The sequence below is a fragment of the Alligator sinensis genome, unplaced genomic scaffold (assembly GCF_000455745.1).
Source record: "Alligator sinensis unplaced genomic scaffold, ASM45574v1 scaffold126_1, whole genome shotgun sequence".
Lineage (NCBI taxonomy): Eukaryota > Metazoa > Chordata > Crocodylia > Alligatoridae > Alligator > Alligator sinensis.
This window is the reverse complement of record NW_005841842.1, coordinates 5,991,468-6,012,366: the sequence shown is the minus strand read 5'-3', so window position 1 is coordinate 6,012,366 and position 20,899 is coordinate 5,991,468. Positions and strand designations below refer to the sequence as shown.

At 42.5% G+C, this 20,899-nt stretch overlaps 1 protein-coding gene across 1 annotated transcript in view; it reads left to right on the top strand.

Annotated features, from left to right (window-relative positions):
* The window catches only part of MTRR (5-methyltetrahydrofolate-homocysteine methyltransferase reductase), a 56,945-nt gene that overhangs the window by 13,722 nt on the left and 22,324 nt on the right, over positions 1 to 20,899 (top strand). Inside the window, 8 exon segments of the mRNA XM_025205607.1 lie at positions 538 to 655; positions 2,401 to 2,782; positions 8,418 to 8,540; positions 10,426 to 10,579; positions 14,813 to 14,901; positions 17,152 to 17,332; positions 19,947 to 19,989; positions 20,758 to 20,899. The exon segment at positions 20,758 to 20,899 is cut by the window's right edge and continues 15 nt beyond it. Of these exon segments, the coding sequence (XP_025061392.1) occupies positions 538 to 655; positions 2,401 to 2,782; positions 8,418 to 8,540; positions 10,426 to 10,579; positions 14,813 to 14,901; positions 17,152 to 17,332; positions 19,947 to 19,989; positions 20,758 to 20,899 (1,232 nt within the window).

Here is a 20,899-nt window from a genome sequence, read left to right as displayed (position 1 = left end):
GTTCCAAGGCAGAATGTTGGGGATAGATTATTTCATTTGTGAGTTTTCATATCTCTATGTGATGTTTTTTTGCTTACTTTGTCTCATGTTTAATTTGACACCCATACCCACTCTATAGTGCTTGTTCAGACTCATGAAGTCTGCCACCTAGTTTTATTTTTTAGTTGGTTCATGGGTTTGTGTTTTCTCTGACAACAGTTTATGATGCTAGAACACCTAAAACATTGCATGAAGATAGGGCCTGACATTTTTATGACAGCCACTGTTGCAGGAGAAACATGCTTGCCAAGTCCCAAGTTCAAGATGTTAAAGTTTTACACTGTATTTTAGTGCAAACCTCAATTTTAAGTTGTACGTGCACGGGCTTAGTTTCATCTTGACTTACGTGTGTGTGTGTGTGTGTGTGTGTGTGTGTACACACACACACCCCCGCGCGCGCGTTTATGTCTGAGAAACTTTGTTTTTCACAGCCAGTGCTTAGGTAAATCTGTGTATCTGACTGGCTAATACAATCCCTCTTTCACATGGATTGTTCAGGTCTGGGAGATTCTGAGTATACATTCTTTTGTAATGGTGGGAAGATAGTAGATCGCCGACTTCAGGAACTCGGCTCCCAGCATTTCTATGAGACTGGACTGGCAGATGACTGTGTAGGGTAAGATCAGAAATATTTTGTGCTTTTCTTTTTCCCCCTGTTACAATAAATACCTTCCAATAGCTGCGCACTTATCTGAAGTCAATGAGATTTATGGGTGCTTAGCACCATGCAGCATTGAGACTGGTCCAGGCTAGAAGGAAGGCACTTATTTTCATGGGATTAGATGGGGCTGTTTTTTTCCAAAGTTCTGCTCAACTCTTATGGAAGCTGACGGGCTCAGTCCTCTCTTCTTAGATACTGATGTGCTCAGCCTTCTAGTCAGTGTACTATAGGTCAAGGAACTATTACCAGTGTCTACCGTGTACCAAAGAAAAATCATTCTTACAAATACAAAGCCATCCCAATTCCACTGTCTCCAGCGTCTGAACTAGCCAAATAGGTAAAGTAATGTAATTTCTTTTTAGTGTGTGGGTGGGAACAGGTGTTACTGTTGTGCTGTCATACAAATTTTATTTATGGTGGCACAAAGGCCAAGCAAACAGATGTCCATACCCCTCACCTTATCACAAAGCCCCAAAATTAGTGGCTGCAGCAAAGGTGGTAATGGTTTCTGTCATTTTATTGTGATAGATGGCTGTTTGCTTTATGTTGTGAGAATGCATGAAGCCCAGACTTGTCCACGCTTTCTAGCTGTCTTAGGCAGGCACTCCTGCAGCTTGAGAGGCCTGATCCTGTGCAGCCTGGGGATTTCCATGCAGGGTCAGGCTCCAGGAGAGCCTGCGCAGCTTTTCCCATGTGCCCTGGGCAATATCTGGAGTTCATCTTTGTAAGCAGCAAGCCCAGGCTTTCTTGCATGCTCTGGGGGGGGAAGGCTCCAAGGCACATTTTTAAGCATTCCCTGCCTGGAGATGCAACCTGGTGGTTGCCCAGGGCATGTCTCTGTAAGCACAAACCCTGGCTTTCCCCTCTGTAAGAGGGGAATGTTCCTAGGCACTGATCTATAAGTGGGGGGGATCATGTTGCCTGTTGTCCCACAGGAATGTGTCCCTGCTCAGTGGAGGACAGTGGGCCCTGTGTGTTTCTCCCATTGAAACAGATCAGCTGTGGTGGGACATGATTTGCCACAGCTGATCTGCTTCATTTGGCGACATCAGTTTATAGCCTGCATCTTCCATGTTTTAGAGCAGCAGAATTAGTTTGAACACGTCCTGAAATTACTTCTGTATTTTTTCTCTCTTCCACAAGATGGCCCACTCATTTCATTTTCTCTTGTGTCCTTTAGAGATAGGTGGTTGCCCTGTGACAAAATAGCTCCTTTCCTGTTTCTCTGTCCTCTTTGGCGTGTGAGGCCAGAGCTTTGGTTTAGCTATTTCAAAATACTGAAATTTTTCATTGGCTCTGTATAACAGGGTTCAGGACAAAGTCAAACAGGCAGACATCTCTATAAATCTAAGACTCTCGTTTAAAACAAACTTCTAGTCATAACTGTAGCTTGTAATAAACTGCTGAAAGTTGCATATTTTCTAGTTACATCTTAAACTCTGTTACGTGTTTTCTCATATGAGAATACAGGTTGGCTAGTAGGCACATCATGTAATGAAAAATATGACGTGAAATGTCAGTTATTAATGAGAGCATTAACTTTGTTGGGAAAATCATATGTGGGGGAAGAGGCAGTAAACAACCACCTTCGGTACCTTATAGAAAATAACTAGTGGCATCGATGCTTTCGGTCTTTTGTTCTTAAGAATTAGTAGTGCATTTACTAATCTCTTTCCCCTTGTTTACATTGTTCTTTTCAGTTTGGAACTAGTAGTTGATCCATGGATTGATGGACTTTGGCTTGCCCTGACACAAGCATCCATATCGCAGAAAGAGAGAGAAATCATGAGCAACAACCTCAGAACTGTTTCTAATGGTGTCTGTGCAGTGACTGTAGATCCAAGCACATCAGAGACACCAAGCTTAGTTTCTGAAATACAGCATTTGAAACTAGAAGACTCAGGAGTGAGGAGTCCTGATATTTCATCACACAAAGCAGCTAGTGGTCATTTTGTAGCTTCTAGTCAAGGCTCTGAACCTTCACTTATACACTCAGTCCCTCCTCTCTGCCAGTCTGCTCTTAACATTCCTGTTCTGCCGCCAGAGTATATAGATGTGCAGTTTCAAGAGAGTACTGACAAGGTAAGACCTTGCAATTGGATGATATGTGCTAATATGTTGTAATCAAAGGAAGTTTGCATTTGTATTCCTACAGATAATTGGGAGAAATGACCACAGTTCCAAGTATGTTTCTGAAGAGTACGTTTTCATATAGTCTTACAAGTGACAAATGTCCAGGTCTATTTGTAGGTAGATTCTAAAAGTTATTCAGTTTCAAGGATGGTGACCTAACAGTATAATTTATGTAAGGCAGGAGACAAATTATTAATACACTCTAAGGAAATCAAATCAAAATGTCAGGAAACAAAAAAACTTTAGCTGCAGGAACTGTCAGAAGTTTTTTGTCTTATGAAAGCTCCTTCCCATTGAAAAAAGTTTAGTCCAGTTTTCATTTTGATTGCAGTACTTTACAAATGTCATAAAAGTATGAAAAATAAAAAAGAGCTCAAACAGTGTATTCAGTAACAATGCTAAACTTGCTACCATGCAAACATCATAAGAATTGCGCTGTTGCAAATAGAAAAATAAATTGTTGAATAACAGAAATTAGGGGTGCGCTGATAAAGATTTTTTTGGCCAATACCAATGGCCGATTATTAACCAGCCATATTGGCTGATACTGGTCCGATGGCTGATATATAGCCCAGTAGTTTGGAGAGCAGTGTCCGGCTGGTAGGTCTGTTGGGGGAAGGGGCGTGGGGAGGCGTAGATCGAGGCCACCACAGTGAGGGAGGGAGTGGGGCTGGGGCAGGGGCTGCACAGCCGGGGTGGGGTGCAGAACGGCTTGTCTGGCTGGCATGAGGGGGTGGGGAGGAGTGGCTCCCGCAGCTGTGCACACCCCGGGGGGAGGTATGGGAGCTATGTGCCCCCCCAGATCTGTGCGCAGGGCAAGTGTGGTCTGCCTGTTGCAGACTTGGGATTGAGGGCTGTGCTGGTTTCTTCCTAGTGCGGGGCCTGGGCCAGGCTCTGCTTAGGATAGGTGAAATAGGTGGTGGCAGTGTTGGAAGGAGAGGGCTTACGGGGGAGAGGGAGGCTACAGCCACCCCAAAATTCACTGTAGCCCCCCTCCTAGCACCTCTGCTGCCTGTCCAGCCCCCCCGCCAGGAAGAGACCAGCGCAGATCCCTGGCCCTGAGCCTGCAGCAGGCAGCCCACTCTTGCCCTGCACACAGATCCAGGGGACACACGCCCTCCATGCCTTCCCCAGGGGTGTGTGCAGTGGCAGGACCTGCGCCCCTTGGATAAGCCATCTGTGGCTCTGTCCCTCACCACGCCCGGCCATGGCTGTGCGGTGCCTGCCCCAGCCCCACTCCCTCCCTCACCATGGAGGCCTCTATTTGCACCCCCTCCCCCCTCAGACTTACCGGCCAGACTCTGTTCCCCAAGCTGCTGGGCTACATTTCTGGCCACCTGCATGCTGCAGCTGCGCACATGCATATGGCATTTATTGGCAACATTATCGGCACAGCCAAAAACACCTGATTGCCAATAATGTCAATTTTTCCTTTTATCGGTGCTGTTATGATATGGACCAATATATTATTGCACCTCTACTAGAAATAGCCTGTTAGTGTCTAAAGTACAACATGTTTTTATTCTGAATCTGTATTAAATGATAGCATGTTATAAAAAAAAAAAAAAAAAAGTGGTTTTGAGTTCCCCTCCCCCCGCCCCAAGTTTATAGACTTATCAAGCCCAGAGTAGATTGGAAAATGCAACACAAAAAAATGCTTTGACAGTTTGCCTAAATGGTAGACTTCTTGGTTTACTTTTTCTGTTGGTTTCAGAAAATACTGGTAGCCTCAAAGGGTGAACTTCCCTCACTTAAAATTTTGAAATAAAATCATGTTTGAATGCAGAGTTTGAGAGGTTTGTTATACTTCCTCTTTAAAAATGTCAATTTGATAGTTATCTTTATTCCTACAGCTTGTTGATGAACACTTCTCTGCACTTCTGGCACCTGTAGCGAGACAGCTTTCAGTATTGTCAGAAGAACTGCAGTTGAACTAACCAAGAAATGAAAAATACATTAACATAGTATCTTTTAGACCTCAGTTTAACTCTTCCTGCAGGTAGGGCAATAACTTTCTTAGCCAGCCAAGGAGCTTTGCCAGTTGATTTGGTATTTAGTCTGGGGAAATATTACATTCTTAGCATTAAAGGGTCAAAGTCTTCTATAGGCTTTACAGCTATGTCTGGACTATTGCTCAGGTTTCATGCTTTTTGGTGGGGGGCGGGGGGAAAGATTCTCTATTTTTCCTCTGAAGATATAAAATTAATGTGTGTGGGTGTGTTCTTCCTGGAAACATTAGATTATAATCTGAATCTGTTAATAAAAACTTCTGTAATTTTTAAATATTTAAAACTTAATGAGAACATGAGGCTTGTTTTTAGGCCTCCAGCTCTTGCTGAAGTTTGTTTTGCAATTGCAAGCTAAACACTACCATGCTGAAACTTGGTTATAGAGAGTCCCCATCTAGAAGGCAAGGCCTGAGTACATGCTTTGCCAGCACTAAATTCAGTAAAGAACACAGGAGCTATAACCTCTTATATTAAAAAAATGTATCTCAAGGAGACAGAAGTAGTGCCCTCTTTTTATACCTAGCAGTTTAGAGGGCTTGCACAGAAAGCAGTAGACCTGGATTAAACCCACATCCTCCACCTCCCTGGAGAATGTCCTAACTGTTACACAGGACAAAGAAGTTGGACCACTGTGGCTCCAAGCATTGCAAGATTCTTAAGCTGGAAAGAGCAAGCAGAAGAGACAGTCACTCCATAGCCCGGTAATGAGGTCACTCCCTTGGGAAGGGAGAGATGAGGGTCCCCAGTCCTTACTTCCCAACCCTGCTTCTACATTTTATCCTGCGACCATTTCATGCAGTCATGGTAGCTGCTACTTTTTAAAGAAAAATGAGCCAGTATCCCATATCCAAAGGACTGATTTAAGTATTTATTTCCAGGATGAAGTTTCAGGCTGTGATTCTCAGTCTTATTTAGATGCCAAACTCAAGTCCAGAGTAGATATTGAAGTCTGGGGGAGAAATGGGGTTTCAGACAGAACCCCCTTCGCACTTCCTGTTGCTGCCCTGAGCATCCCTTTGTTCAGCATGCTGCGTTTTGTGAATCCTGTGCAAGAAGCCTGACTTCTTTCCCATTGAACATAGACACTAAACTTGGGTTTGTGACCTCCACTCCCTGAGCCAGGTACCTAAAAGTTAGGTGTGGCAACACTGTGCTTTGCTGTGCAGAACACTCTTTGTGCACTACTTTTTGGGATCCCAAATCATTCATTTATTTAAATTATCAGACCAGTCCAGCAGATAATCAATATGAGTGAATGTTTGAGTATCTGCAAGAATTCTGCAGTATGCATACTTATTTTAATGCTTTGACAGGAGTTCAGCCCTAATATTAAAAATATTTTTAATAAGTCTGAGACCTCCAGCTGAGTAGCCATTTGGAATGCAGTAGCAGAGTCCCCTAGACTCTCCTAATTTCAGATCTTGCCTGGGCAAACTGAAATGGATGCCTAGTGACCCCAGGACCATATATCTGGGGAAGATCAAATACAGATTTCTTTAGTGCTGTTTTACATAAGGACAGCTAGGGTCTTTGAGCAGCTGGATCCTCTAGATCCCATCCTCTGCCTACCCATTTTCTGAGATATTGCAGCAACCACCCCTTTCCTAGGTGTGGGTAGGATGTGGGGGTGTGGGGTTTGTCAGGAAGGGGGTGGGGGTCAGGTTTGTGGGTGGGAGTGTGGGGAAAGGGGTTGGGTATGGCTAGGTGTATGTGGGTATGGTGGGGTGTGCATGTGGCAGTCCCTCTCCCCAATCCCCTCCATGGCACACAGCCCTCACTGCTGGTGGCAGCAGTGGCAGGCCCGCTCAGGGAGAGCCCCCCCAGAAGTGCATGGCTCTGGATAAGTGCCAGGCCAGGAGCTGCACATGACAGCAGGGCCAGGCCAGCCAGCTTCATCATGCAGGGCTCCATGTGACTCATGTGCAGCTCCTGGGACTAGGCCAAAGCTGTGCAGCCCCAGGGGAAGTCCTGTGGAAGGGAGCTAGTAGCTTGGGCATGCTTCCTGCCAACACATGCAGCTCCCAGGACTTAGCTAGGGTGGCAGGGAGCAGGGCTGAACTGGCCCACCTCCCATCATGCAGGTCTCCCTGCTGCTCCCAGCGGAGTCCCAGGAGCTGAATGTGGCAGAAGGGAGCGAGGCTGCTTCATGTGTGGCTTCCCCACCCCGCCTTGGCAAGCGCCTCCAGCTGAGTCCTGGGAGCTTCATGTGAGCTGCGGGGAGTTCCGTAAGGTAGTTGGGCTGGCCTGGGCCCCATGCTTCTGCCAACCCAGGCTCTGTGCTCCCACCAGCTGTGGACTCCATGCTCCCACCCCACTGCAGTTTCCCCCCTGTCCTCTGCCACCTCTCTAAGTGCTGCAGCAGGGGCAGGAGGAGGAGCCACTGGAGGATGGGGGAGCCAAGCAGTTCCGCAGGCAGTGCAGCAGCCCTGCCCAGAAGCTGTGTGTTGGCCAGGTCCCAGGCCCGGGCCCTTCCATGAGCCAGGGTGAGAGTGGTGCGCTACCCCAGCAGCAGTGGGCAGGGTTCAACCCCATGCAGAGCACAACAGGGGCAGCCATAGGCCAGGCCATATGCAATTGATTGGTTGGTGCTTGCCTGTGGGTGGATGAAATTGCCTGTTGGGCCATATTTTGCCCACCCCTGGAATAATCTTTCTCTGCTTTTATTATAACAAAGGATTGAGAGAGATATTTTTATCAATAAGAAAAGGTAAACTAGTTCTATCAGAAGGACCTTCCTATTGGATATTTCAGCTTCCCCTTTCAGTTACCTTTTCTGCAACCATAGTGGATGGTGCTTGCTGATACAGGGTGGAGCGAAACATCAGGTAGAGACTGAGCTGCTTTTGGCAGCCTGTGACGGCGATAGACTGGGGTTGCTGCTCGTGCAGCTTCCTAGCACAACACTCCCCCTCCTGCCCCCCCGATGGAGCACAAATGCCCCTGTCTAACATGTTTCTCTCTGCAGCATCGAGCTCTCTCTCCATGCTAGCCAGCTCCTGGAGACCTACTGCATCCAGAATCTAAATTCTGATGCTCTGTGTTGTACTCTTCTTAGATGCAAAGACAAGGGTGTTTTTAAAGCTTACCATTTAAACTGCCTGCAGCAATAGCCCTAGCAGCATCCTAGATAGCCAGGTTTCAAATCTTTGAAAGTTTTTACCATGTGTTGTATTCATACTTCCTGCATTCCTAAGCTGTGGTGGTATAACTCCTTTTCTCAAAAAGGTTTTGATACAATTGCCGCTGTTAACACTGGCTTTTTCTAAAACACCTCTTCAAAAAGGAAGCTGTTGTATCTGCATTCAAGATCTACTTCAGCTGCGATTTGTTACATGCACCAGTTCCTAGTCAGGTGTGATTGAAAAATAAATACTGTGGGGAAAGGCTATATGCATATAGAGTTTATTCAGTTTATTTAGCAGTTTGGAATTTCCCATGTAGGACAATTATTAAATACAAAAAGATCACCCCACCATTGTGCCTTGTTTCATTTGCACATATTGTAATGGGCTGCTACCCAGTTGGTCATATTCCTTCAGATTTTTATTTTTTTTTTTTTATGTCCTTGTTTTCAGGATCCCAGCTTGACCTCACTGATTTCGGGGGGAGCAGTCTTTGAGGTTCCAGTGACTAAAGCAGTTCAGCTCACTAAGGAAGATGCAGTAAAAACAGCATTACTGCTAGAACTTGATATTTCAGTAAGTTGGTGGCTTTCTTCTCAGCTGGTAGAAACAAAGAGTAGAAAACTTTGGCTGGGAAAAAACGCTGTTAAAAGTAATGTTGTTTACTTGTTTTTGAAATAACTAATACATCCTTCTCTTTCTACAATGGTTTGTCATCCAGAGCCCCATTCATTCATTGGAAGGTATAGCTCCACATAAGCTAAAAGTTAATGGCAATGTCATAGAAGAACCTCACGTTGCTGCTTTGCATGCTGAATTCATTAACATTGGCTTCTTGGGAGAATGTGATAAGAGGAAGGGGTTAAAGACACCGAGATGTGGGGCATGAGGGAAAGAGGATGCTAAAAAAAATGAACCAGAGACCAGTTTGTTCGTATACAATTTTGAGCATGCCCTGGAAAGCAGGGGTGTCAGTTGTGCCAGGCGTTCTACATAAGCAACAACCTGACTGGCACAGCATAAAAAGTAAAGGAAACAGGTTGCCCAAGTAATGTATGTGAAAGAAAAGTTGCAAGGAATTCCCACATTCTGATCCTGACTCTGGCAGTGATTTGCTTTGTGTAACACCATTTCCCTGGCTGGAAAAACAGAATAATACTTAATCAGAGAAGGATGGTGCTTGTCGGCTGTTTTTGAAGATGGAAAGCTAAATATTGTTATGTGCATAGTCTTTAAACAAAAGGTGACTTTCTACTGGACAGTTCTTCCAACATACTCCGTACAACCAACCTATAGAATTCTATTGCAAAGATATCCTTGTTTATTTGGGTCTGTAGCTAACCCTAGGGGGTTTTGCTTGTATTCTTTTCATTAGGCATTTTCTTTGGCCACAATTTGATTATGTTAAATTGTTAACAGCCAGTTGTTTATAGTTATTATTTGTTCTCAGACAGGTAGGCACCCATGGTAGCATGTGCATTTACTCTTGTGTGTGCATGGCTTACACACACATCCAGGAGATTGGAACTCCTGAGTCAGGTTGTTTTGTTGTAGGTGCATCTTTCAAATCAACAATAACTAAAATATTTTGGTTTCCACATTGCCTGTGTATATACACATGCTTTGGATATTGCCTGCTGCATTTCCATCAATTAACAACTTGCATCTTAGTTAGCTTAGGAGACTCTAGCACAGTAATCCTAATACTTTTTTAGACTCCGGGCACCCCTTAGAAAATGCCAGCTCTTGGTTTTGACTATAGAAAAATAATAGAGTTCTGCTGCTGCAGAGAACTCAGAGAGACTACAACTGTGGATTTCTGTTTGAAATCTCTGAGTTGGTCTTATGAATCATGTTTGCAAACCTAACTGTGATAACACTGTACGCGTGCTGTGGTACACTGGTTGAGAGTCACTGGTCTGGCACCTCTGATTTATATTTTGAGATCTGAGCTTACCTGTAATTTTCACTGAGTTTTAATCTTACTGTGCTAATTTTCTGAGCCAGCTATTTTTCTTTTAGTGATAGCCACATTCCTATAAGTATTTGGTTCGCTATATAGATTCAGTGTTAATCCATGTCATAAGAAAACAGTATGTAACTAATTAATTAATTGTGGGCTTTTGTGTATTCACATCCTTTTAAAATACCCTTTTTCCCCCGATTATAGTGGTTAACTGGGCTTCTCAGATACTTGAAAAGCACTAAGACTAGTCAGAGACAAGATCTCCTAATTAGCAAGTTTTTAAACCTTGAAAGTAAACTTTAAGTATGTAGTACATCTTGGTACATCAGAAATCTAAGCACCAGTGCTAGGTCGAAAAAAATCATGACTTTAAGTTAATACATTTTATTCATACTTGTAATAGACTTAACTGGCAATATTTTTGGTAGATGTGAGGAAGGCAGAGGGCATGATTTCTGACAAGTTTTACAGAGGTGAATTCTTATTTTAAAACAGAAAACATCATTTTGCTATCAGCCTGGAGATGCCTTCTGTGTAATATGCCCCAACAATGCTAGTGAGGTGGAAGAACTTCTTCTTAGCTTGGGTCTTTCAGGAAAGGAAGACTGCTTTGTTTGTTTAAAAATTAAAGATGGCACTAAAAAGAAAGGTAAAGTATGATGCTTATTTTTCCCTTTAAAACCTCATTAGAACTTCAGAGCTTTGAATTTTCTAGGTTGATTATTATTTTATCCGAATGTTAGGGCGCCTTAGTCATTTTACGTTAGGGTCCTGTAAGCAACATGGGTGCAGAGTGGACTTACAACATTGATTGATTTTTACTAGCCATCTATTAATTATTTTGGAGCCTGCTCCAGAGATGGTCATTGTAATGTAAGATTGCATTTGCAGTTCATAATTCTGCGAATGCAATCTTACATTCTGTGGTTATTAGAGCCAGTAAACAGTGAAACTTAAGCTTAATTTGCCCGTATTCTTAATAAAAATAGGAATAAGTTTTCTGAAATGGTAATAGAAATAAATAGTTTGCCTGATCCCACCCAAGTATGGCAGCTTTTTTGCTCCACTGCTGGTGAGAACAGACAGAAAAGCTGCTATGTTGTACCTGTGGGGGGATTCACCTGTGGCCAGGAAATCCCTGGGTGTTCTAGAAGGGGGATAGCCACGTATAGTTCAACTGAGCCACAGATTGAGGCCTCAAGATGTTGTCTTCCTGTTCACTTAACTGATTTCACACTCCACAGGATGAGTTGGTCCGTCCCAGTCATGCCTGAAGCCTGTTTGTAGGCTGGGGAAAGTAGCCTTAACATTCAGCTGCCCAGTTTGCTGTTGCCTTTTGCATCAGTAAGAAATATACTGTCATCATATCATGAATTGTTAATTTAGCACCTTTCACAAAGACTAAATTCAATACTACCCAAGGGAAAAGCAGGTCCAGAGTGGTGATCCTTCCCCTATATGCGGCATTGGTCAGGCCACAGTTGGAATACTGCGTCCAGTTCTGGGTGCCACACTTCGAGTGGGATGTGGCTAGCATTGAGAGGGTCCAGAGGAGGGCCACTTGCGTGGTCAGGGTGCAGCGAGGCAGGCCCTATGAGGAGAGGCTAAAGGGCCTGCACCTACTCACCCTCCACAAGAGAAGGCTGAGAGTGGATCTGGTGGCCATTTACAAACTCACCCAGGGGGACCAGCGAGAATTGGGGGAGGCTCTGTTCCCCCGGGCATCACCCAGGGTTACTAGGAATAACGACCACAAATTGTTAGAGAGAAGGTTCAGGCTGGACATCAGGAGACATTACTTTACAGTTAAGGCTGCCAGGCACTGGACTGGGCTCCCAAGTGAGGTGGTATTCTCTCCTACCTTGGGGGTCTTCAAGGGGAGGCTGGACAGATATTTGGCTGGGGTGATATGACTGTGGCTCTCATTCCTGCCCATGGCAGCGGGTCAGACCTTATGATCTGTTTAGGTCCCTTCCAACCCTAAGCACTATGAAACTGAAGAAAGTGAAACTATCGTATGTTTGTGCAGCAGGTAGAAATGCAATCTTTTATTTATCTATTAAATGCTACACACACTATAGACCTAGATAAACTGTAAATAAAATAGGAAAGGAGGGCCATATTATTTCCTAGTGAATAGAGCATTAGACTGGAGCGGTGTTAAATTCCTGACTCTGCTACTGGCTTGGTGATCAGGAGCAAGTCACTTCACTTTTCTGTGCCTTATTTTCTATCTGTAAAATGGGGATAGTAATACAGGCTTTCTTTGACAGCAGTGCAGAATCTACTGATAAAAAAAGCACTATATGAGAGTTGGGTATTATTATAATCCCACTTTGTTTATAATTTGGAAGTGCACATAAGAGAGATCCTGTGCCTGAACATATGAGCTATTAAAATTGCTTTCATGGTTAAAGAGAATTAAGTTGGGTTTTTTTTGGTAGTTTGTTTTATTAGACCAACTGTATAGTTAGGAGACAGACTAGACAAGATTTCAGGCAAAGTGCCCTTTTCAGGTCTGGAAAAGAAACAAATCAAGCTAAATACCAGATAAAACAATGTCATGTTTAATTCCATTATGTACATGGAAATAGTCACTTAAAGAAGTGGAAGAGGACTGTAAATGTTTGGGGCAAAGAAATTATCAGAAGTAGATACAAAGCCAGGACAGTAGAAATGACTATATCTAATTATGTAAAAGGATAAGACCATTCAGAAGGGTAGAAGTTCATTTATTACTCATAGACTACAGGGAAGTTAGCAGAGGAAGCAGGTAAATTGGTAATGAGCCATAAAGCTATTGCCTCTGTTTAGTCTGTGGTCTTAGAGTCCAGTAAAGTTATGAATGTTTGTTTCCAGGTCCATCTGCTGAAGGTGTGCATATGGACCCCCATCTATCTAAAGTCTACTGTGGCAATGTGGGCAGAACTTTGCATCTAAATCAGTGTGCGCGCACAACGGGAGCTTTCCACCGGAGTAGACTTTTAGGCTCTAGTCCTGCAAAATATGTTAATGCCTATCTACACACATCTCCAGTGTTGTCTCCTCTCACTCACCTTGAACAAATATCCTATTTAAGCATTGTCTGCATGTTTTTAAGCAGGGTTGGGAGGGAGTGGAGCAGGGACAGTATCATTATCTGAAGCACAATCTGGTCTGCATCTGGATTTTGCTGTGAAATACAGGCATGAAGTAATACAACTGGAAGTTCCCAAGTCCTATTAGTTCCTTCTGGACTTGTTCCAAAGCTGGTCCTAAACAGTCGCAGATAGACCCAGGCAATAGTAGTGTGACTGCTGTGGGACCTAGAATGCCAGGAGTTTCCCTTAAAGCATAGCTTTAGGGCCTTTGTGAAAGGGAACTGCCATACCTGCAGACCTGAGGGCTTGACTTAAAGGTTTAAGCCTTGAGTCTCCACTCCCATACCAGAACCCTTTAAGTGGAGTGCTTCAGTGCTTCTAACATGTTGGCTAGCTTGTCATGGGTTACTGTCTACTGTTCATATTAGAAGCATAGAAAATGAGGGCTGGAAGGAACCTCAGGAGATCAGCTAGTCCCGTGGTTCTCGATCTTTTTTGTACCAGGACCCATTTTGTAAACATTGGCCAGTTCCACCCCAGTGTTCTTCACTCCTGACCCGCTGCCCCCTGCCCCTAAGCAATTATTTTGGGCGGAGAGCCGCTTACTGTGTTTTGGCAAGCCATGAAGGGCTGCATGATAGGCAGGCAGGGGCGGATAAAGATTAATTTTCTGATGTTTGTTTGTTTGTTTTTGTTTTGTTTTTGTTTTTCGTTTTGTTTTGTTTTGTTTTGTTTAGGATCCCTGCAGGCTGGATAGAATGGCAGTGGTTGGGGGAGCCGCATCTGGCCCCTGGGCCGTATTTTTCCACCCCTGCCCTAGGCCCAAGCCCCCAGTGTGTGGGGCAGGATGGTGTGGGGCAGGGGGAGGGTTGTAGGGCATGGGGTCTGGTTATTTCCAAGAGCCCCTTGCAGGCTGGAACTCTGCCAGCCTGCAAGGAAAGAGAGAGTTTCCCACGTTGTTTTTTTCCTTTAAAGGAGAATCCATTTTTAAAGTTTATGGATCCATTTTTAAAGTTTGTCCGCAACCCTTTAATATATTCTTGCGACCTACTATTGGGTCGCAACCCATGGATTGAGAAATGCTGATCTAGTCCACCGCCCTGCCCAAAGCAAGATCATCCCCAACTAGATCATCCCAGCCAAAGCTTTGTCTACCCGGGTCTTAAACTTCTAAGGATAGAGATTCCACAGCTTGTCTGGGTAGCCTGTTCCAGTGGTTTACTACCCTCCTACTGAGAATGTCGGCTCAACCAGTCACTGCTACTACAATTGCTCTGTGCAGTTCATATGGTGCTTTTGCTATGTGGTGACTCTCACTACAGCTAGGCTAAATGGAGTGGAATTAACTACATGGCAAGAGTTAGCTCAAGTTTATGTACCGTGATAAGACTTGGTGTTAGAGCTTGAGTTAGGGTCACAGCTTTTATAAACCACAGCTATACCAATTCCTCCCACCATCCTGGAGAATACAAAGAAAAACTTCTTTGTGGAGACCTTCAGATGCTGCTTCTGTAGAAGAGGTGATAATAAGCCCCCAAGAATCTATCTGTAAAGCCCATAGTGATGTTGTGTTTAACATACCTCATTTATTTTATTTCACACCTCTCTGATAAGCTTCAGTAATGTTATTTATTTGAGAATATTGTTTAGCTGTAAAGTTGATAATTCCCTGAAGGAGATAATGCTAAATATGGAATAGGGATAAGCTGTCTGATATTTCTTTAAAAAAACAAAACAAGTTATAAAACTGTTCCTGGCTGTAAATTTTATCTGTTTTTCTTCTCTCTCTCCATGCAAAACAGGAGCAGCTATGCCACAGCATATACCTGACAGAAGCACTTTGAAATTTATTCTCACCTGGTGTTTGGAAATAAGAGCAGTTCCCAAAAAGGTTGGCATATCTCACTTTTCTGTTTCTTAGAAAATGTCTTGGTAGTTTTGTAACATAACCAAATTATACAGCTGCAGATCAGTTCTTGTCTATTTTCTAACAACTGTCATATTTCTTGGTGTAAAAACCCTGATCCGTTAGTAATTACACCTTTATTATGCAAAAATCTAGAACTCTTGGTTCAGAGATGATGCCTTTTATTAGACCAACTGAGAAAATGCAAAAAAATACTTTTTTTTTTCTGCATGGTTTTGGGCTCCCACACCCTTCATCAGACTCATGGAAAGTTCAAGATGGCAAAAAGTCCCCATATGTAGGAAACAAGCTTCATTTTTTCCACAGAGGAAGCTGAAGCTGGAAATGTGTCCCTTTGGGTCCATGAGAGTGTGTTTCTGAGGTGCTCTTTGTTGTGCAGACACTCCCATGGACCCAGAGGGACAGATGTTCAGCTTCAGCCTCCTCTGTGCAAAAATGAAGCTTGTTTTCTACATATGGGGACTTTTTGCCATCTTGAACTTTCCACGAGCCTGATGAAGGGCGTGGGAGCCCAAAAGCACACAGAAAAAAATAATATTTTTTCCATTTTCTCATTTGGTCTAATAGAAGGCATCATCTCTGAACCAAGAGTTCTAGATTTTGGCATTTCTTTTTGTCTCAGACCAACACGGCTACCAAATACACCCCTCCACCTTTACGCATATTTTTAAGGAAGGTTCCCCTGCTTAGCATAGTCACTTTTATCGTGGGATTGACGTGAGACAAATGCAGGCTAGTTTCTGACATTATTACTCACATTCACCAGTACCTTACTTGCTGAGTGTTCTATTGAAATAATAGAATGAAGTCATGGAATATAATTGCATCTCTTTTTAGGGGTGACAGGAACAGGCCCTGCATATGTCATAGAAGCCAACCTTCTAGCACAAGATATCCTTTGCTTTTTATAGCATCTCCAGTGCTGAGGGTTTGCACTGTTCATACAACACAGCACAACACGTATCTTTTTTTAATTTTAGTAATAATCCGTTGTTCTTTCATTTTTTGTCATAACCTTGAAAAATGCAGATTTTGCAGCTGAGCCAGGGCAGTTGGGATATCTGACTTTTTACAATCAGTGAAAGCGACTTTCCTCCTACTGGGTGCATGAAAATATCTGGAAGGTTTTCTGTTGCAGCAGAATTATGCATAGGAGGGTATTAAATGAAATCAGGTTTTGAAAGTATGGTAGAGTAGTGTTTGGTAGAGGATCCACTAGATGTCATTATTACACAACATCCCACAGAAAGAGAACCTTTCAATTGACATAACCTTTAAAAACTGCATTTAACAGTTTTTCAAAATATGTCTCAACAATGATAGTAAGTAGAGCAGTGGTTAGGGAATACCACCCAAGACAATTTTTATAACCCATCTGTTTTATAGCTTATTCAATATACAACATGCTCTTTGTAACTTTATAGGCAAAACTGCTATATTATCTGGAGGTTTGGCAACAGGATGTAATTTAAGTAAGCTCAAAGTAGTCTTTGTAATCAGAGACTGTATTCTTCACATTTTGATGTTTTGGGTCACCTGTTTCTTTTTATGTACTTTGTGTCTTTTTAACATGGTTATACTGTTACAGTTTCAAAACTTTTAAATGCGATTTCCATGGCATCGTTCAATATACTATTTATTCTCCCTTAAGAAAAGCTCAGAGTGATAGTAAGTGAACACACAGAATAAACTACTAGAAGTGTATTTACGCTGTTTAGTGAATACCATACATAATACTGTATGCACTACCACTCAGAGGTGTGCGCATGGTGTCTTCCATCTCTGCTTCTGTAATTCAGCAGCAGTGCTTTACCTCTACTTGTGTGTATGTTTGTGTTGTTTGCTAACAAGTGCAGCCTAAGGGCAAGATATTAAACCTTAAATCCACCAACAAGCAGGTTTTTAAGAAATTTTAGATTGCTTGCTATTTACTCCCCCTACTCCTCCTACAACTGGACCAGACTGGATTTTGTGACCTACCAAATTGTCCCATACACTGGGGGAGGTAGCCAAGAAATTGAAATAAACTTATCTTTTCACAGGAGGTGAAAATGTGTGTTAGGTTATAAATTGCCTATCTATCCATTAACCTACAGGGTGCCCCTGCAGGCAATCTAAAGTGTTCCCAGACAGTTCAGCACACCTCCCCACAAAACCTCATGAAAACACAAACAGATAGATTTATCCAAATTAAACTGCCTCTCTCCCCAACAGGCATTTTTACGGGCCCTTGTGGAGTACACTAGCAATACAGGAGAAAACCGAAGGCTTCAGGAGCTTTGCAGCAAACAAGGAGCTTCTGACTATAATCACTTTATCAGAGAGCAAGATGTCTGCTTGTTGGATTTACTTCATACCTTTCCAACTTGCAAACCTCCATTTAACCTCTTAATAGGTAAGTGGGTGACCTCAGCTTAAATGAGTTTGATTTCTGGAAAATGCAGCAGCGTAAATGTTATTTGAGAGAAAGGAGGAAACTGTTGAGTTATAGCTATTTATATTACTGAAGAATCAGTGGTGATCAAACTAGAGTTAAAATTGGGGAGCAGAGTTTCAGTTAAATAGTATTTGGTCCCAGATACTGTAGATCTTTAGGCAGGCGCTTAATGTTTTACATAAATATTTTACCCTTTGACTTCGGCTCACTCCTGTACAAAACACTAAGCACTAGGTGCATGCAGGATCTGGACCTTTGTGATTAAACTGGTTCCACAATGGGTAAAATTATGGAAGGCCTGTTTTCCATTTGCCTGGTTTCTACTTCTTTTTACGGCCTTACTTTATATGTGCCTCTTTCTAGTGCAACTGTTGGAAAAATATGATTTTTCAAGCATATTGTTTCAAAATATAAGATTATTTCCTTTAAAAAGTACTCCATTAGGGATGTGGAGAGGAAAGCATGTTTGCCAAATGGAAAAAAACTACAATAGACCGAGAAAAGAATCTAAGATGAAAACAGTATTTTATTTTTTTTAAGATCATTTTTAAGTTTGCATCCCTCTTAAGATTCTGATGACCCAAGGCCACTCATATTTTGACTGCTTTTTTTTTTTACCCATAGCAGTTGACCTGGGTGGTGACATTGCATATGGTGGGGAGACCTTGCTACCAGGACAATGCAGAACAAATTAAAAATGGTCTTAATTCAAAACTACTTCTTTTCAGAAAACTGAGCGGGAATTTTTAAAACTTTTAACCCACATTGGATGAAAAACAATGCACAATTGCACTTGGACAACCAAGTCATTTAATATTACAGTCCAGTCCCCAGAAATGTTTACGATTTCACATTCAGACAAAACTGTACTGTTTGCTGCTGTCAGATTGTTACTGCTCATCTGATGGCAAATGCATTCAGTCAAAAGGTACTTGGCAAGACCTAAACTGTATTGCTGTAGGGTACCCAACCCATAGTGTACCCAGTAGAAGTGTTATCCTGGGAAAGAGAGTCACCATTGTGGGAGGGTATGTAACCTATCTGACTTTGGCATGCATCAGGTTTAAGTGGGATGCCAGATTTTGCTCACACCTGGCCTATTTCATGTTCTTGCTGCTATAAGACTCCCCAGAGAAGCAGTACAGAAATGCAGATCACACATCAGTCAGTCCAGCTGTATCATGTGTCCCCTGTTTGGCTTTAGCTATGCCAACATTTTCTCTTTTGCCAACCTATCTTGGCCATTTTCTACCACACTGATCAAGTGGGTTTACTGCTACTTTACCAGTGGACCCTTTTCCTAGGGTACAGTTTCCACTCTCAAGGATATCTGCAGCGATTTAGGCCAGCGTAAGCCATTGTCTTGAAGGCTGAGCTACTATATAGCTTCCTACATTTTTTTTAAGCCTTTCAAACAGAAAAAAAGAATGGTCAACTCTATTTATTTATTTATTTATTTATTTATTTATTTATTTATGCTTAACTGTAGTGTGAATTCTAGGAAAATTTGCAGGGTGTTTCTATTTGAGCTATGTATTCAGACTTTTCCGATGGGTGGCGGTGGTGATTTAGGGTCCTGAGTGTTCCATGGGGCAGATTTAGATTTATTTGACTATGTTTGCTAAAGTATAGCCCTCCTTCTTTGGCTTTCTTACAGCACTGCTCCACTGTAACATAAAGTAAAAGCCATAGTCGGTGCGTACATATAACACTGTTGAAATTGTGCATCTCATACCAGGAGCAAACAAGAATCTTTTGGGAGAGGGGGGTGCAGTACTCCAACTCTATTAATGGTTCCTTGAAATGGTGTGAGCATTCTGGTTGGAGTGCCAGGATTGTTCATAGTCTCTGTGATGCAGGGGTGGAGAGGAGAAGGCTCTGACATGAGATACTATGTTGCCTTCTTAGTGGGAACCGAAAGCTAAAGTCTTACCTCTTTTAATAGTTTTGATCAATATTTCTGTGTATTTCTTACATCCCTTGTTACTAACCTCAGGCCCCATAAACTACCCAAAGCAAGTTTCATTCCCTCCCATTTTACATGAAAGAAAATGCGTGTACAATATCACTTTGGAGGGAAGTGGGACTATGATCTAGGTCTCTTGTATGTCAAACTAAAGCTTATCTACATATGAACAAATTAGGCATGTTCACTACACAGTAGTTACAACAGCACAGAAGTGAATCCTCATACAGTGTTTGAACATACACTTTGTACCCAAGAGAGAAATAAAGACCTACTTTAACACAAACACGTTAAGGTATAAACCTGGATGATATGCTTTGAGGTAATGTTGACAAGAAAACATGTTTCATTGTGCGGATACGTTAATCCCTTGTGGGTTTTCAAAGAATGAAGATTTAGTGATCAGAACAGGAGCCTGTAAGGCTTACTAATCAACTCCTGTAATTTGCTGAAAGTTAAGTGGGCACTGGAGAAAAACAGTGGTAATTTAAAATGTCTTTGTCAGTCTACAGTATTATCAAACAGGAGGAAATTTGCTTAATAAAATTATTTTTGACCTGACATTGAAGTAAACAATAACTGATGTGTGTATGTTTTAATTTTCAGAGCATCTTCCTAAATTACAAGCCAGACCCTATTCAGCTTCAAGGTACTGAGATACTTAAATTGATCTTTTTCTTTGTAATTTAAGCTCCTTTTTTTTCCTTGGGCAGGGGAAAAAAGTGTTCTTTCCCTGCAGATCTGGTTGAGTTGCTAAGGAGAGACTGGAAAAGGCAAATTTGTGGGTAGGGAAGTTGCAAGTGGTACATACAGAGGAGAAGTAAGTAGGAATGAATGAGGTGGGGGGAGGCACAAATGAGTTGAAGGGAGAAAAGAAGGATGAATGTGACGACAGTCAGGCAAGAAAATGGTGGAGAGATTGAACTAAATAAGGAGTAACAAATAAATGGAAGGAAATGGAGGAGGAGAGAGAAAAGAGGGAACACTATTAAATCTAGAGTAAAGAGAAACATCGAGAAAGGACAGAGGAAGTATCTACAAGAGAGAGAGCAGGCAGAAAATAAAACAGATTGAAAAGACAGACAAATGCTGAGGAGGCAAAGTTTGTTTTGTTTTTTGAGAATATTGCAGTTACTAAAAATATATACATGGGATGTTTGTCTGTACATCAGGCATCGTTGTTTTGAATCCAATAAATAAAGGGAAGTCGTAGTGGAATTTTATGTGTCAATCAAATAGTATTGCCCGGGCAGTTTGCACCTGCCCAATGCCACCCTGAGTTAGTCTGCAGGTAATTGCAAATTGTAGCCCATGGAAAGATACTGACTTCAGTGAAATTTGGATTGAGTGCCAAATGAAGCTAATGTGATGTGGCATGGCTCCCACCTGGATAATATTTTGTTTGTTATCGTTGCAGCTCCAACTTATTTCAACCAGGAAAACTGCACTTTGTTTTTAATATTGTGGAGTTTCCCTCCTGCCCAGCACGACCAGTTTCGCGGAAGGGGGTGTGTACAGGCTGGCTCGCAGACTTAGTTACACCGGTGCTTCAGCCAAGT